This window comes from Cheilinus undulatus, linkage group 15 (assembly GCF_018320785.1).
Source record: "Cheilinus undulatus linkage group 15, ASM1832078v1, whole genome shotgun sequence".
In the NCBI taxonomy this organism is placed as follows: domain Eukaryota; kingdom Metazoa; phylum Chordata; class Actinopteri; order Labriformes; family Labridae; genus Cheilinus; species Cheilinus undulatus.
In genome coordinates this window covers 22,961,489-22,977,275 of record NC_054879.1, presented here as the reverse complement: position 1 = coordinate 22,977,275, position 15,787 = coordinate 22,961,489, and the positions used below count along the sequence as shown (strand labels likewise).

At 39.0% G+C, this 15,787-nt stretch overlaps 2 protein-coding genes across 9 annotated transcripts in view; both read right to left on the bottom strand.

Annotated features, from left to right (window-relative positions):
* Positions 1 to 64, bottom strand: part of akap11 (A kinase (PRKA) anchor protein 11) — a 42,082-nt gene extending 42,018 nt beyond the window's left edge. For both annotated transcript variants that reach the window (XM_041806992.1, XM_041806999.1), the window contains exon 1: positions 50 to 64. The gene's annotated coding sequence lies outside the window, so the exon portion shown is untranslated. The remainder of the gene's footprint in view (positions 1 to 49) is intronic.
* A 3,051-nt stretch (positions 65 to 3,115) lies between these two features.
* The window catches only part of dgkh (diacylglycerol kinase, eta), a 102,274-nt gene continuing 89,602 nt past the window's right edge, over positions 3,116 to 15,787 (bottom strand). For 3 of the 7 annotated variants that reach the window (XM_041807140.1, XM_041807138.1, XM_041807145.1), the window contains 2 exons: positions 14,873 to 15,003; positions 3,116 to 10,365 (listed from right to left, as the gene is read on the bottom strand). In XM_041807140.1, the coding sequence (XP_041663074.1) occupies positions 10,313 to 10,365; positions 14,873 to 15,003 (184 nt within the window). In that variant the 3' untranslated portion in view covers positions 3,116 to 10,312. Of the gene's footprint in view, positions 12,507 to 14,872; positions 15,004 to 15,787 lie in introns of all 7 variants that reach the window. The other 4 variants (XM_041807142.1, XM_041807141.1, XM_041807144.1 and 1 more) reach the window with 2 other exon arrangements.

Here is a 15,787-nt window from a genome sequence, read left to right as displayed (position 1 = left end):
ATTAGGCAGGTGGAGAGTAAACTCTATATATTGTAGAAGAAACAATCACTTTTCCGTGTTTCGCCCTTTTTGATGACTCCCGAAAGAGAACCGAAATCCCCATTTCCTGCGTTGCCGTTCTTCTCATGAAAACAAGGGTGTTAGAGACATCATCAATCGAACTCAGAGAAAACGATGTGTGTCGCACTGTGAATTCTGAACACAGAACTATCAAACATCGGGTAGGGGTATTTAACAGTAATGAATGAAATGTTCAAATTTATGTTGAGCCAAGTTTATTTGAAGATTACAATAAGAATAAACACTCACACAATGAGCTACCAAACTGAAAAAATAAGAGGTTAAATCATACTACTTGGTTTTAATGATACAAATCTTATGAAAGGGACAAGGACTTCTAGATTTATAATGCTATTATGGCTATCTGTTAAATGTCATAAAAACGTCCTATAACAGTGGTTCTCAATTGGTGGGTCGGGACCCAAAAGCGGGCCATAAAGCTCTTTCCACTGGGTGTGAATGTGCTTCAAGAGAAAAGAAATGGGGGGAAAAAAGTATGTACAGACGCCCAAAGTGGATAAACTACAGTAAATACAGCTAGGCTATTTAGCTGTTTTATTTTAGTGTTTTCCTTTGATGAGTAAATTTCAGTAGTTGCCTCAGGATTTCTACTTATGTATCCCTTTTCTTCAGATAATAAAGCTGGTTTTCCCAAATTAAGAGGAAAGTCCTTAATAAGTTACCAAATTTCAACCAAATGTCTCAGGGAAATGAAATAAAAGAGTTGTATGCATGCATGTCCTTCTGTAGTGATTAGCTTTTTAAAGATGTTTGTCTTTTCCTCTTATTCAGTTATGTTTTGTTCCATTTGAGGTCCAAACTGCAGGATTAGTTATTAAATAAACTAGTGGTTGGGAACTTATCAAAATTTAAGTCGCAAATTATCTTAAGGAGGTGTTGTTGGAGAACCACTGGCCTATAACTTCCAGGAATCTAAGCTTTTGTTTGGAATACATTTCAGTTTCTACCTCTCATTTGGGATCAGTGGGACCTATTAAGTCCCAAATTTCAGCCTTGTCTTTGAACAGGAATTCATTTTTACCAAAAGTGATGTTCACAAATCTCCTGAAGGTCCTGTTTCTGCAGAAAATACAGACCTGGATCAGGTATACACCAGATTCTCTTGCTGTTGTTGTAGGTCTTCAGGTGGTCAGAACTGGTGGCAGTCATTGAGAGAGGGATGAGGGACTCATTTTTCTTGCTGTATTAACGATGAACCACAAGGACTTAAAAGTTCTGAATTTCTTGAAAATTTCCTTTCCAAAATCCACACAAATTCCCTTCTATTTTTTAGAAATTACCTAAAATTTCTGTTAGAATTCTTAAACATAGTTCAGAGGTATTCCATAAAAAAGTACCCAAAAGTGTATTCAAATTTTCCCCAAAGTTAAAATAAAGCCCAAACATTCTAATAAAATCTCCCCAAATTCCATGTAGATTTTCGAACATTTTTTTAAAAAACCAATAATTCCATGAGAATGCTGGAAAATTTCCACATACATCCAAACTCCCTCAAATTCATGAAAATTATTGAAAATTTCCAAATACCACTAAAATTTCATATAAAATTCCCCAAAATTTACAATGACTTGCTCCCTAAATTCCATAAAAATGTCACGATATTCCTTCAAACATCCAAACAAATTCCCTGAAATTTCCATTAGAATTCTTGAAAATCTCAAAGGACACCCCCCACCCCAATCTAAATTCACAAACAAATTCCCCAAACTTACAGAAGAATTCCCAAATTTCCAGGAAATAACAATGATTTTTTAGAGCAATTTCACCTGAAAAAAATCAAATAAAATTCCTTAACATAACAAATGTATTTCCCAAATTTTGATGAATATGCCTGAAAATGTCAAAATAAATTCCCCCAAACATATCCCAAATTCCCATGAAAATGAATAAATAAATAAATAAATGAATAAATAATCCAAAGCAAATTTCCTCCAAAATTTTTAATGAAAACATCCCCAAAATTTCTTTGAAAATATTTGAAAATCTCTAAGTCAAGCCCTAAAACGTTAAAAAAAAGTAACAAAAATTTCCAGGAAAATTTCATAGCATGTTCATCACAACATTTCAAGCAAATCACTTAAACTTCACAGGACATACTGGACAGTTGTCTTGAAAATGCTAATAGCAGAAATTGTTACTATACCATACTCTCTGGCTTTCATGAGGATATTTTGAAAACTCCAAGCAGGCTTTCATGTGTTTTGAACTGAGGAGAGTCTTCCATCTAGTTGTCCCTCTGGAACTTTGTCCCATCTGCACACAGGATCTCGAGCTTAGTCAGAGTGACCATCAGGTTCTTGGTCACCTTTCTTACTAAGGCCTTCTCCCCGAATGCTCATTTTAGTCAGATGAGCAGATCTTCGAAGAGTTCTGCCACCTGTTACGCAAGCTATATGCAAGTTCTGTCTTAAGTTATGGTGTAAAGTCCACTTAACCGTATGCTGAAACTACTGAAGTTGAAATTTAGGAGCTTGGATAGCTCAGTGGGTTACTTCACTGTCTTTGGTATGGGGGATTGATGGTTTACAGTAAATTCAAGTGATGGCCCTTGGGCAAGGTCCTTAACCCCTGGAACACCACTGCACCTCGTAAGAGGTAGGGGTTAGATCTAATTTCAGCCTACACTGAAACTATCTTAGCCGGTGAAACACCTTACATTTTAGTAGGGCATAAATGTCGTAAGAACTTATGGGGAAACCAGGCTATGTTGAACTTACACACAGCTGTTGCAGCCCATAGTGCCAAACTTATTCTTTGTGAGAATTCTGGAGGCCACTGTGCTCTTGGGAACCTTCAGCACAGCGGAAATGTTTTTGTAGCCTTCCCCAGATCCGTGCCTGTCAACAATCCTGTCTGAGCTCTGCAGTTCCTCTGACCTCATGACTTGGTTTTTGCTCTGATATCATTGTCAGTCGTGAGGCCTTCTATAGAGAGGTGTGTGCCTTTCTGAATAACCTGTATATTCCTTTGTGGTATCTCCATTAATCACACTGATTCTTTCCTGTAAATTTAAAAAAGGAGACAGACACACAGACGCTGCATATGTATTTGGTTTTATTGAAGAAGAGAGATATGAATAGGTAGCCTGTTTTAAGGCACCTTAAAAATGTACAACAAAAGCTGAACCATTGATTTATTCAGAATACAAAAATACACATCTCAGTGACTCCAAATTGTAATAAATAGTTAACCATGCATTCTAACCATAAAAAGGCACAGAAAACAGTCACTTAGTAGTCATAAAAATGATCAACTAATTTACCAAAAATCATCCAGATAGTAATACATGTGACGACTGTAACATTATATTCCAAATGTGAAAACACAATACACATCATGTCATTAAACCTTAGGCAATAAATATGCAAATATTGTTTATACCTACATACATATTCTTCAAAATGAAACCTGTGCCATTGTAAACATAATGTAAACAAATGAAACTCACTTTTCTCCCATCGCTTTAGGAAAAATGTTAATGTTATCCCATCTTTTTAGAGATCCTTGCATGGGTTTGGTTGGTTTTCACAAACCAGGCAGTTTGCAGCATTATTTACAGACAACTGGAAAAAGGGAGAAAAGGTGGCTACCTCCACTTTGTATGGAAAGGCCAAGCGTTCTCTTGCCACAAGTCTGGGGCCGAAACACCCGAGATTGAGAGAACCCGGCAGACACTTTGGACACATGAGAGATCGGCAATGTAGACGTACACAAATAAGGAGCAGAATGAAAGAAATTAAATATGAGAGAGGAAGCTTATGGAGCTCTACAGGGGCAAGGCAGCATTCAGCAGATCCACACTGCTGCTTTTATACTGACTTCAATTCTGACTTCAAGGCTTCAATTCCAGAGTTCCTGGCTAGCAAAAGGCCAACTGTCATTTAACAATAAGTCTGATTAAACTTATTCATAAAAGGCAGTGCTTGCAGAAGAGGAATAAAAGGGGAAAATGTATTGTATTTCTAAATTCATAATTCTTGAAGCTATCACAATCTTTGGCTAGGAGTTGCAGAATCATACATACATGCAGAATATTTTCCAGGATTGTAATTTAACTCAAAGACTAACTGATTTAACACACCGTATGCCAGTTTGTTGAATGCAGCATGTTTGACACAGCTGATGTGAGATGTAATAGAGCTCTCTGGTGGGACATTAGAGGCATTACACCATTGAGTTTCACTCACTTACATTCTAGCATCGTTTAGGAAGTTTCATTGCATGTTTGCACTCTGTCAAGGGGGCAACATTTTACAGTGAGGTATGCAAACATTGACAAAGTAACCAGGTAATGGATAGGTAACTAACTGCTTTACATTGGTGGAACCCTACATTTCCCATGTTCATGTAGGAGTAGGTGTCTGATTCTTGTTGGAATGGTGGGGTAGGATGAATTACTGGCGCTACATGAGCCTTTAAAGATAGACTTTGCAGAGGGATACTGTTATAAATCTCCTAAATACATACCTTAAATTAACAACAGCAATTATATGATATGATAATTTAATGTTGTTTTAATGCATTATGATTACAAACAAGCATTTAAAAATCATTCAAAGTAGAAATAACTGGATTTGTTGTGTCTATTTATGTAAATGCTGTCAGTAACAACTATCAGGAACATGAAGGGTCGGCCCATTTCAGGGAGGAAGATAGCACCACTACTCCTTGTGACTCTGTTTTGAGGGGCAAGTCAGAACCAGGATTGAGGCTTTGAATATCCATGAAATTCTGATTCCATTACAATCTTTTAAGTAAGAGCATCCAGCTTCCTGTTCTTAAGCCCTTAAGCTTGCTAACATGAGTAAAAAACAAATATCATTGGAGAGCTTCTTTGCGAAAGGGAAACAGAAATTGGGCCTACAACAGCTTATTTTGAAAGACAATATTCTCACTGATTCAGCATTCTGGAAATAAATTAGAATCAACCACATTTTGGATAAACATTACTGAAGTTAACACTGTCGCTAATGGAATACCAGGGGGCAGTAATAAAGTAATATCATATCCAACGGCATTTAAAAAAGTCACAGCATTTCTTTAAATACCACTATTGGAATCTGTTATGTAATGTAAGGATGTTAACAATAAATGGATAAAGGTGTATGTCTATTTCCAGCATCAGCAGCACAACCTTTGAAGATGTTCTAAAAGTGATAACAGAACTCCGGTTAGTGATGTGGTTCTCCTTTGAAATAATTTCCCCAAAAAGGGGCCAATTAAAGTTTATCTTATTTTATCTTTGTCAAATTGAGACCCTGTTATGAAATTGTTATGAAAGGACTCACTATTTAAATTTGGCATACTCGAATGTCATGGATGGCATTGCACTATGGTCACTCCAGAAGTCTGCACCACTTATTGCAATATGACTGTCAGCAATATAGTCTGTCTCTCTTTGATATCCAGTATCTGACAAATTAATTTTAGCCAGTACCAATATATTTAGATGTAGTTCAGACCTTAAACTTCAGTCCTTAAAACACACAATTTAAAGTTTGAGGATGGACAATTAACAAATTTCCATCCTAAAACAGGGTAAGGACTGTGCAAGGACTGATTATGAATAAAGACAAGACTAATTTGATAGAGACAATGCAAATTACGTAGTACAACTTCAACACATTACAAATATGCTATAAGTAACTGATGTTTTACGTATATTTCCCTGCCCACTGCTTGGTACTTGCTCTGTCCTGCTGTCCTGCTTATTGAATAATATGATTTGTATTCACATGGCAGTAACGCCATACAACATGAGAAATTTTTGGAAGTTTTAAGGGTACTAAAAATATGACACCACCCAATCCTACATCCCACTTCTGCTTGTTTGCTCCCGGGTAAAGTCATAGTTAGTTATTCATTCATTACCCTCTTACTTTGCCCATTCTTTGTACCTTATTGCAAAGTGTTGCCATCAAAAAGAAACTGAAATACTAGAGAGAAAAAAGGCAGAGTTAAAAACAACATAAAGCAGCAAATTATCTTCTAAAGTCAGGAAAACACATTGATCAAAGTTGATCAAATCAGTTGGCAATGGTATGGATACAATTGTTGATATGGTAAAATATGCCACTGTCGTAGTAGACGCACCCAAATGCACACAATACACACACCATGATGTACAAAAAACACATTAACACAACAGTCATGTCTGCCCACTCATCTCATTCATTGACAGAGTCTGACTTCAGTGAATCGTCTTGGAAGCACGGAGGAGCAAAACTACAAACGAGTGAAACACTGGAAGAAATTTGGAGTCCGTAAGAAAAAGGAATCTGTCTAACGGGTTTAACTTTTAAAACCTATAATCCCCTAACGTACAAAACAATTCTTTCAATGTTCATCTTCTTCCCCTCACTGAGAAACGACATGTCAAAAAGCTGCAGACAGTATCAAAACAAGAGATCAAATATTGCACCATCATTCCAATACAACAGCATCATCATGTACAAGATCCAACAATACACAATTGGTATGGTGTAATATACACAATCAAATGTGTAAGCTGTTGACAATGCATGCCATGTCAGCAATCTACAAATGCATCCGACTACGACACTTACAAACATTGTTTGCATACACTGGTTTACTGTATATACAGTGCGTATATATATGTACAAACTTAGCATCACATATAGAAATATACCCTGTAATGCCACCGGTCTTAAAAAGAAACTAAAAGAAATATTCTATCAACATCTTGCTCATAGTTTGAAGGGAAAAAGCTGCTCTTGTGCGATGCTATGCAGGCTGCAGATCAACTGCTCTGTTATTTATCTAAGTCCTATCCTCTTTAGTGTTAAATACTGCGCTAAAAATTCAAAAGATGAGGTGAGTTGTTTATCTTATTTCATGATATGAGTTTTGCACTTGCATAAAGCAAGAAGTAAAAAGTGCCTGTTAAGTATTTCTTAAAAAAATCAACAGTCCTACAGTATACAAGGTTTAATCTGACTTTACTTCTGATGGAAACTGATCTTCTCTTGTGTTTCATAAAGGAACTCTGGGTATGTTAAGCCTGGGTCCTTTTATTTTCATACCTTGGGATCTAAACTGTTTATAGGTACAGGGTGTTTTACTATTGTTCCAATAGATTACATTAGCTAGTCACAGCAAAATCAGCTGTAAAAGATGCGACATCATCCTTTTGAAGAAATTATCCTAATCAAAGTATGTCACCAAAGTTGTGGTCTTTATCATTGACAGACTGCTATCTTAAATGTCTGAATGCACCTTTTGCGCCTATGAAGCCATTGCAATTCTCCTTCAAAGCCACCAGAGTTAACTGACAAAAAAAGGAATTTCAATTTGCAGAGGACAAGCGTTTATTAGGCAACGTCAGTTTTTTTAGGTGAACTGTTGGGTCATCAAAATAAGTCAGAACTAGGACATGATATCATTTAGATTCTGAGTCAAGTCTAGACCGTGAATATGCTGCACTTGAAGGGTTTGCACTACTGTGTTGGCAAGCCGGCAATACTCTGTAATACTCTTCCAAAATGCTACCCAGCAGTGTGATTTTTATGCTAGTTCCAGAGGACATAGGACAATTGAGGAGATGGAAAGTACAGCAGCTGAATCAGCTGAGGCAGTGAACGGGGACATTTGTTGCACTCATTTGGCCACTGAAAGAGACATGGATAGATAATGCATGTCCAACATTTTTAGTTGCAGCAATTTATCAATCTATACAGTGCATACAATATGCCTTTAAAAATTCTAACAGACTGGCAGTTACACAGAGCTACACAGTGAACTTTCCTGCAGTCTGCAAAGTGGGCCTCTATGTCGGGTTAAGGGCTATTTGGACATTGCATGATAGCTCTGACACCGAGGCATGAATCAGGCTTAACACTTTAGTTAAAAGCTAGCACATAGGGCGAATCACTTGGTCCCCCCTTACACCTTTGTGGGCGGAAATATCACGCCTTGAAACAGTTTGAATAAGCCAGGAATCTAGTGGCTTTGCAGAGGCCAAAGTTACTGCTCTTTTTGTTCATACAAATCTCTTTCCTTTTAATAAAAGGCCTATCTTTGTAATGTCAGACACTAATGATGCTTTTCTGCTATCTGGTTCTAGCTCGACTCACATCGACTCTATCAAACCATCAATCCATCTCCTTCTGCTTATACGAGGTCTGGTCATGGTGGCAGCAAGCGAACTAAGTCAACCTAGACATCCTTCAGCTCAGAAATGCTTTCCAGTTTTTCTTGAGGGATTCTAAGGCGCTTCCAGGCCAGATGGGACATATAATCCCTCAAGCAAGTTCCAGGTTTACCCAGGGGTCTCCTCCTAGTTGGCCATGCCTGGAATACCTCCACAGGACGCATCCTGATCAGATGCCCAAACCACCTCAACTGGAGTGCCTCTGCTCCTTGATCCCTCCAGATGTCTGGACTCCTCACACTTTCTCTAAAGCTGAGTCCAGACACCATGCCAGGGAATAACGTATCAACTTGTATCCACAATCTCATTCTTTCGGTCATGACTACAGAATCGCCACCTTATTGTGGTGAATGGGTTTGTGTCCAAGTGAACCCAGTAGCTGTGTTGTCTGGGGCATTAGCCTCTGGTAGGGTCTTCCAAGGCGAACCGGTCCCAGAGGAGGGTCCTGACAAAGAGCAGCGATTCAACAAACCCCTCACAAATTGGAGACCACAGACTAAAACTACCTCACCCGGAAAAGGGAAACCATGGTTACCCCTTGGATCCAGACCTGTGGGCTAACATGACAGTGAACGTCTGGCTTCTCTCCAGGGGACTCAGCCCGAAAAGACAACATGGTGCCGCCACCTTGTGGGCCCACCAGCTGCAGGGATAGGCATGGAGGTCGGGTGCAATGAAGACCAGGCAGCAGGTAAGGGTGCAGACCTGGGCACTCTAACCCCCCAGCAGTGCAGACTGCATCAACTCTACATTTTAAAAAATAGTTTCTATTAGAATAGTACTTAGCACCTGGCACTTTTTTGTTTGGCTCCAGGCAGACATTGCTGACTACTGATTGCATTATGAGTTCAATGATCAACATTAGGTTTGAACCAACCATTTTAAAATGGAGCAACTGGAAAGAGTGGCCATTTTCTTAATCAGTGCACCACAGAGCAACAATTATAGTCTGTCAGTGAAAAAAACCTACAACTTTTTGCCGTCGTACTTTGGTTTTGTGCATTATTCTGCAAGGATTACACAACCTGTTTAAAAGAGTTTTGCAGCCACTGGCTAGATTAATCAACCCCAGGTCAGTCCAACATTTTATAAACCTACAAGCCTTAGATCCCCCTAAGTTATGAAAAATAAGACCCAGATTGAAAAAAAAATTTACAATCCACCTTCTTAAAATGAAATTATTGAAAATAAGAGGTGCGTTCTGAAAAAACTCATCATTAAATCATGTTTTTCTTAGACATTCACTTAGGTACTGATTTCACATCCACAATAAACGTGTCAACTTACCGATAATAATTCCACATATTCATACCTCATCATAGCTTTAACAAAACTTCATAAGATGTCTACCAATAAAGCACGTTTTACACTAAATGATTGAAAGTATGGCACTTGACACAAATCTTTGACACGTCATTGTCATGCAAACAAAATAAATTAAAGCTACAAAAAAAGGTTGGATTTAGACCAAAAAGATGCTTCAGTAGTAACAAATGGCATCGTAATACTTAAGTCATGTAAAATTTGTTCAAGTGTTATTCTGCACACAAAAAAAATCAAGACACTAATCATGCAGTTAAACATATTTAAGTCAAGCAAGCATAACATGCGACAGTGTTCTCTTAACACGTCTGCAACTCTGCAGCCAGAGGCTTCTTCACTTCTTTACACGCTACCCAACTGAATCCTAACCCCACGCTAATGGAAGTCCTGGTTTTGCTACAAGTTTGTTAACACAACTCAAGTCAGCTGTTGACAGTGTAGTTAGTTGCATACCTGATTGTGTGCTATGAATGGTTATTGACTTATTAATGGCTTTTTGTGAAGATCCATGACTTCCTTCTGCTCTTCCATCAGCTTTCTTCAAACAGTCATTTTGGCACCAAAGAACGGACAAACATCAGCCAAGCCTTTCAAGTCCAGCTCTCCTTTGATTCCCATCATCCTCTTCTTCACTGCACACGGTGCTCCCAAACTGATGCGAGGGGAACGTCACATTCCCCTCACCGAATGCGCCTGCATCCGGGTTAGATGTCGACCATGGAGGCCTTGGCCAGGTCCTTAGTTCCCTGGAGGATTCTCTTCATATGACCCACTTTCGATATCCCCAGATCCTGAGGAGGAACAGGAGGGCAAACACATTAAAACACAAAGAGATTAAGGCGTTACAGCCAAACTTTGGGCGTTTTTCTTTCTAAATTTGTTCTTCACAATGTTTCTAAGGGAAATCTCCATTAGGTTTGTGAGATTTTTTTTGTTTGCACATATGTTCTTAAACTGATTGACACCATGTCCTTGTAAACTGGAGGCTTGTGCATGTTTTTTTCTATTGAGCAGAGAGCCACACCACTTGTATGCCCATATAAGGGCATGAGACTGCAGGACTGTGTGCAAACACAGAGGGCACACAGGAGTGAGAAGACAAGTAACAAGACATAAGTAAATATTTTATAAGTCCTTAAAACAATCACATCCTGGACTCCAAGCATAAGAAATAATTAGATCTCTAATGGTCCTCATAATTTAGTTTAGCATCTACTGTTCTATTTGATTCCTATCTAATGTTGGACAATGTTGTTGACATTGTTGCTTGGGAGTGATGGCTATGAAATGGGACAAAATAAGAGTTTGTAGTCCAATTACATAAATAAATAAGTCAGAGCAGCTCAGACCCACGCAAGCAGAGGTGTTGCAGATGTTGCTAATACCCTGCTAAACTTGACACTAGGCCATCTTGCTCGCTTGGTTTTTACAGACTTTCAGACCCTTTGCAACAACAATGTAAATGACTTTCCTCCCACGATGATCATGGGGGTGTATCCTGAGTGGAGCCTCATCGCAAACGATTGTCTGAATAATCATCATATGTGCTGTCAACACGGTTGTTTTACTGCTCCAAATTGTGTCATAGCCTCCCAGACTCTGAATCGTAAATATCAAACGTGTTATTTATGATTTTAAGTGCCACAACCACCAATGAGAGTGAGCAGAGCCGGTAGCGTCATCAGCCAGATCATACTTTAACCTCTCACAGACATAAACACAGCTGTACCTTCATTCCAGCTGGGATTTCATCCTGATTTTTTCCTTGTTTTATAATTTTTTCTGCACCTGTAACACAGCCTGTGGTGAAAGGACAGCAAGCTGATGATATTGATAGACATACATACAGGTCAACAGGTGTGTGGTCTCTGTAGACTCACAGTCTGGCTGAGTTGTCTGATGTGTGCATTCAGAGGACTGAAGATGAAAAAGCATTTGCAATATTCCTTATGTCTGTGGTCTACCACGTTTTTAAAATCATTTAAGATTTAAAAATAGTGTGTGGCCAGCCTTAGAAAGAGAGGTGACCAAGAACCTGATGGTAACTGACTGAGATCCAAAGATCCTGAGTGGAGATGGGAGAAAGTTCCAGAAGGACAAGCATCACTGCAGCCCTCTACTGATCTGAGCTTTATGGTAGAGTGGCTAGATGGAAGCCTCTGCTGAGTGCAAAACACATGAAAGCTCACATGGCTTCACACGCAGTTAATTCCAAATTCCTCCTTCCTTCTTCAGTCAGCTCGCTTCCTGATTGGTTCATTCTTGGTTCTATGTCATAATTCTACTCATGTCACATATAACATATGAAATATTTATGATGTTGAGTCGGAGTGCCTCTGATCAGGTCCTAGAGGGAAACATTAACTAAACACACTACACCCCACAGGATAATCTGGCAGAATAATTTTACAATCCATTCGGTAATCTGGCCTTTGCTAAATGTGGTCAGGAGGGAACATTCAGCTCGATGATCAGCACCATAATCATGTAGAGTGTTTACCACTTTACCAGGGCATGTCTCCTACATCATTTTGTCTTGTCGCTCTGATTGGCTTGTAACGAACACGACAGACAGATCACTTGTCCAATCACCTCCTGAGAGTTTTTTGTAAGGTTCTGTCCTCACCGGACACCGGATTTGTTCAGACAGATCTGAAACATATGGAGATATGAAACATTTCTGGCGAGTCAGGTTAGGTTTAATATGTCTGGGAAGCATATTTACCTCAGAGAACAATAAAGTTAAAGGTGAAATTGAACATGATGTCAAATTTCCTCTTGCAAAGATTTACAGAAAAGACAGCAAGAGATGATCTGCTGTCATGAAACATTACTTACACTTTTGGGACAAAATCAACAAGGTTTGAAGGTCCCACTACAGACAGTTTCTGTAGTAGAAGGGGAAAGCAACACAGCTCAGGTTATTGGTCAGCTGTGAAATGATGAAAGGAGGGACACAGATATAAAATATTATATCAGCTGTGTTTATGTGCACTTGTGTTGACATATCATTGACATCTGAGCTAACCATTACACATTAACATTCACCTGCTGCATACTAACCTATGTATGTGAATACTATGAGTTCAGCTGCTCTTATATGAGGGCAATATTGAAGATTTACTGTGTGACTTTCAGGAGATTTTCAGACCAACACAAATGCTCTCTTTAGACACACTTCTCCCATCCCTCAGCTCTCTCCGCTCCAGTCTCCACATTTTCTCTAACTATCCTTTTGTGTTTCCCCAGTGAGTGTTTATCAGATGGAGAGCGGCAGACAACTAAGAGGCTGTTAATATCAAAAATCAGATTCTCAGATCAGTTCCAGTTCTCAGATGAAACACATCTTTAGGTTGATTCAGTTGTTGCCAGTTTGTCTGTTTAGGCCAAAGAAGATCTTTTCTTCTCTTGGTCCACCCTCAGTTCTACTCCATCACTATAACATTTAAAAAAGGATCTCCTAGTGCATTGGTTTCCAACCTGGGGTTCAGGCCCCCTATTGGGGATGCCAAAGACCTCAGGAGGAGGTGCAAGTCTCTGAAGATGTGATATTACATTGATATAATTATATAAATTTATATTAGCCTATGTAACTGATAGTAACCCATTTAGAATTAAGATTTTGCGCTAGGAAGAAGTAATATTAGGTCTTTTCTATTAGGATGCTATCATCCATCCTAGTGCTGCACAGTTAGGTAATAATGTGCAACTACGATTATACTAAACAATATTGGGATTTGCAGTTGCCATTACAATATAATCAATAAACTGTGTCATAAATCTACTTGCTTGCTTATTAAGGGAAAAGCAGAAAATAATGATAGTTTATAAGTCAACCAAAAGCATACAAATATCAAGCAGCACAGAAAATACTAAAGCAGATATTTTTACAGTATTGCTTTCAAAACAACAAAATAATTTACAAAATAATTAAAGTATTTCCTTTTTGAAAACAAATGCATTTCTGTTCCTTCTACAAAGTTCAATTAAGAGTATTATGTTGTAAACTTGAAGGCCTTTCTACTGGCATTTTCCAGTCGTTGCTCTGTTTGATGCATGTCTTTCTCCATCCTTTCTCCTCATATTTCCTGTCTCTGTTCAGTTGCCCTACTGGAATAAAGGCAAAAAGCCTACTGGCCTAATGGTTAGGACATGCTTACGGCCAGGGTTTGGCCCGAGCCTGTGGCTTTCTTGCATGTCACCCCTGATTCCTACTCCATTCTGTAAAAAAAAAAAAAAAAAAAAAGCATAAAAATCCTTGTAAAAATGTGTTATCAAAGGTACTAAAAGCACTGGTCTGCATTGTGGTGCAGTAGTTAGTGCTGTTGTCTCACAGCAAAGAAGGTTCCTGATTTGAATCCTGACCAGGCAGGGTCTTTATGTGTGGAGTCTGCTTGTATGGGTTCTCTTTGAGTATTTTACAGTCGAAATACACATTCGTTAGGCTGACTGGTGACTCTAAATTGTCCATAGTTGTGACAGTGTAACCCCTAATGAAATAAGTGGTACAAATAATGGACGGATGAAGGGTGATATTGAAAAGCATCAAAGAATTATAGTTAATTGTTCAGTTATCCTTTGGGGCCTTGGTTCTTGACTGGTGGATTGGGACCTAAAAATGTGTCATGATGAAGTAATTTTCAGTGGGTTGTAACTTGAAAAATACATGGCAAAAGCTTTTATTTTAAGGAGGTCTCCATCACCTTGTTACTATATATTTTGTTCCATTTCGGGTCCAAACTGACAGATTTTTCATGAAAAATAATGGGTTATGATTAAGAAATTTGGGGTAAATATCAGCTGAGAACTAATGTTTTAAAAGATGGGAGGATATTTTACATTTCTCTGCAACTCATACAGCTTTAGTGCTCCTTTAAGTCACCCATTATTTCTTTTTGTACCTGGAAGAAAGGTGAGAATGTCTCCTGAATCAGGATTGGATTGGTTACATGCAGCATGTTTGTGTGTTTGTGCATTCTAATTTCATTCTTCTGCAGTCCCCAAAGGTCTGCATCCTTTTCATTCACATCAATAATCTTTGTCTTTCTACATCTATCCCAGCTCAGTTTTGTTCCTCTGGCCCCCCACCCCACCCTGTTTGACCCCCTCTGCAGCAGACACAGTGTTAGTGGGTCACAGCAGGGATCAGACAGAAGAAGCCAAGCAGAGCAATGCAGTAGCACGACGGGGTTACAGAGCATCAGAAGTACAGTCGATCAGGAGGAGACAGACAGAAAGAGTCGATTCTCACACAGATTCACCGAAGGGTTGTGTGTCTGTTTGTGTTTGTGTGTTTACCTTCAGGTCTCTCCTTTCCAGGTGCAGCAGCTCCGAGCCGCGGATGTCGTGTCGGATGAAGGTGTCCCTGTATTCCCCGAGACTCAGCTGCTCCAGCCAGACGCCCACCTCCTCTGTGCCCCATCTCTCCACTACACACATACACATTCACACAAATACACACAGAGATACACACAGACACACAGAGCAGAGCAGAGAGAGGCTCAGAGCGCCTCGCAGATACACCAGAAACTCTCACACCTCACACAACTTCTCCTATTTGTGTTTGAGTAGTGACATATGTACACAGACGCTTCATTGGCTGTGTCAGCCCGCTGCTGATAGACATACAGACGAATCCAGGAGAAAACTGGAAGTTCAGAGGCCACCATGACTGTAGAGGTATCTTACTGTAACATTAGCATATCTGAATGAGACCTGACTGCAGAAGTGAATGTTTTCTGCTTTTAGATGCTTTTGGATGCTTTTAGCATCCAACTCTGTTTTTGTCAGTGAGTTAAGGGACACAGTTAAATTCCTGTGAAATTCTCCGCAGCTTTAACAGGAAATGAAAAACTTTAACAATGGCTAAAAAAGGGAAATGCTCAGTACACCAGCTTGTACTTGATAATGATTCCTCCTTTATGAGAGCGGGCGCTTTAACTGATTGACTGCACAGAGCACTAAGCACTTCAGGAATGAATCAGGATTAGGAGGGTCTCTGACTGATTTGAAAATGACATTTTATTGTTAATTCCTAAAATAACCTTGTATATATTGGTACTCCAATGAGCATAATCAAGAAAGAGTGACATGTAATCACTGCAAAACCAGCTACTATATTCAGTGAGCTTTTATAAAACAAAAGCAGCACTACGAGTCGGTTATGATTAAATTTATTAAATTTGTTAAATTGTTGATTAATTTACTATTGAG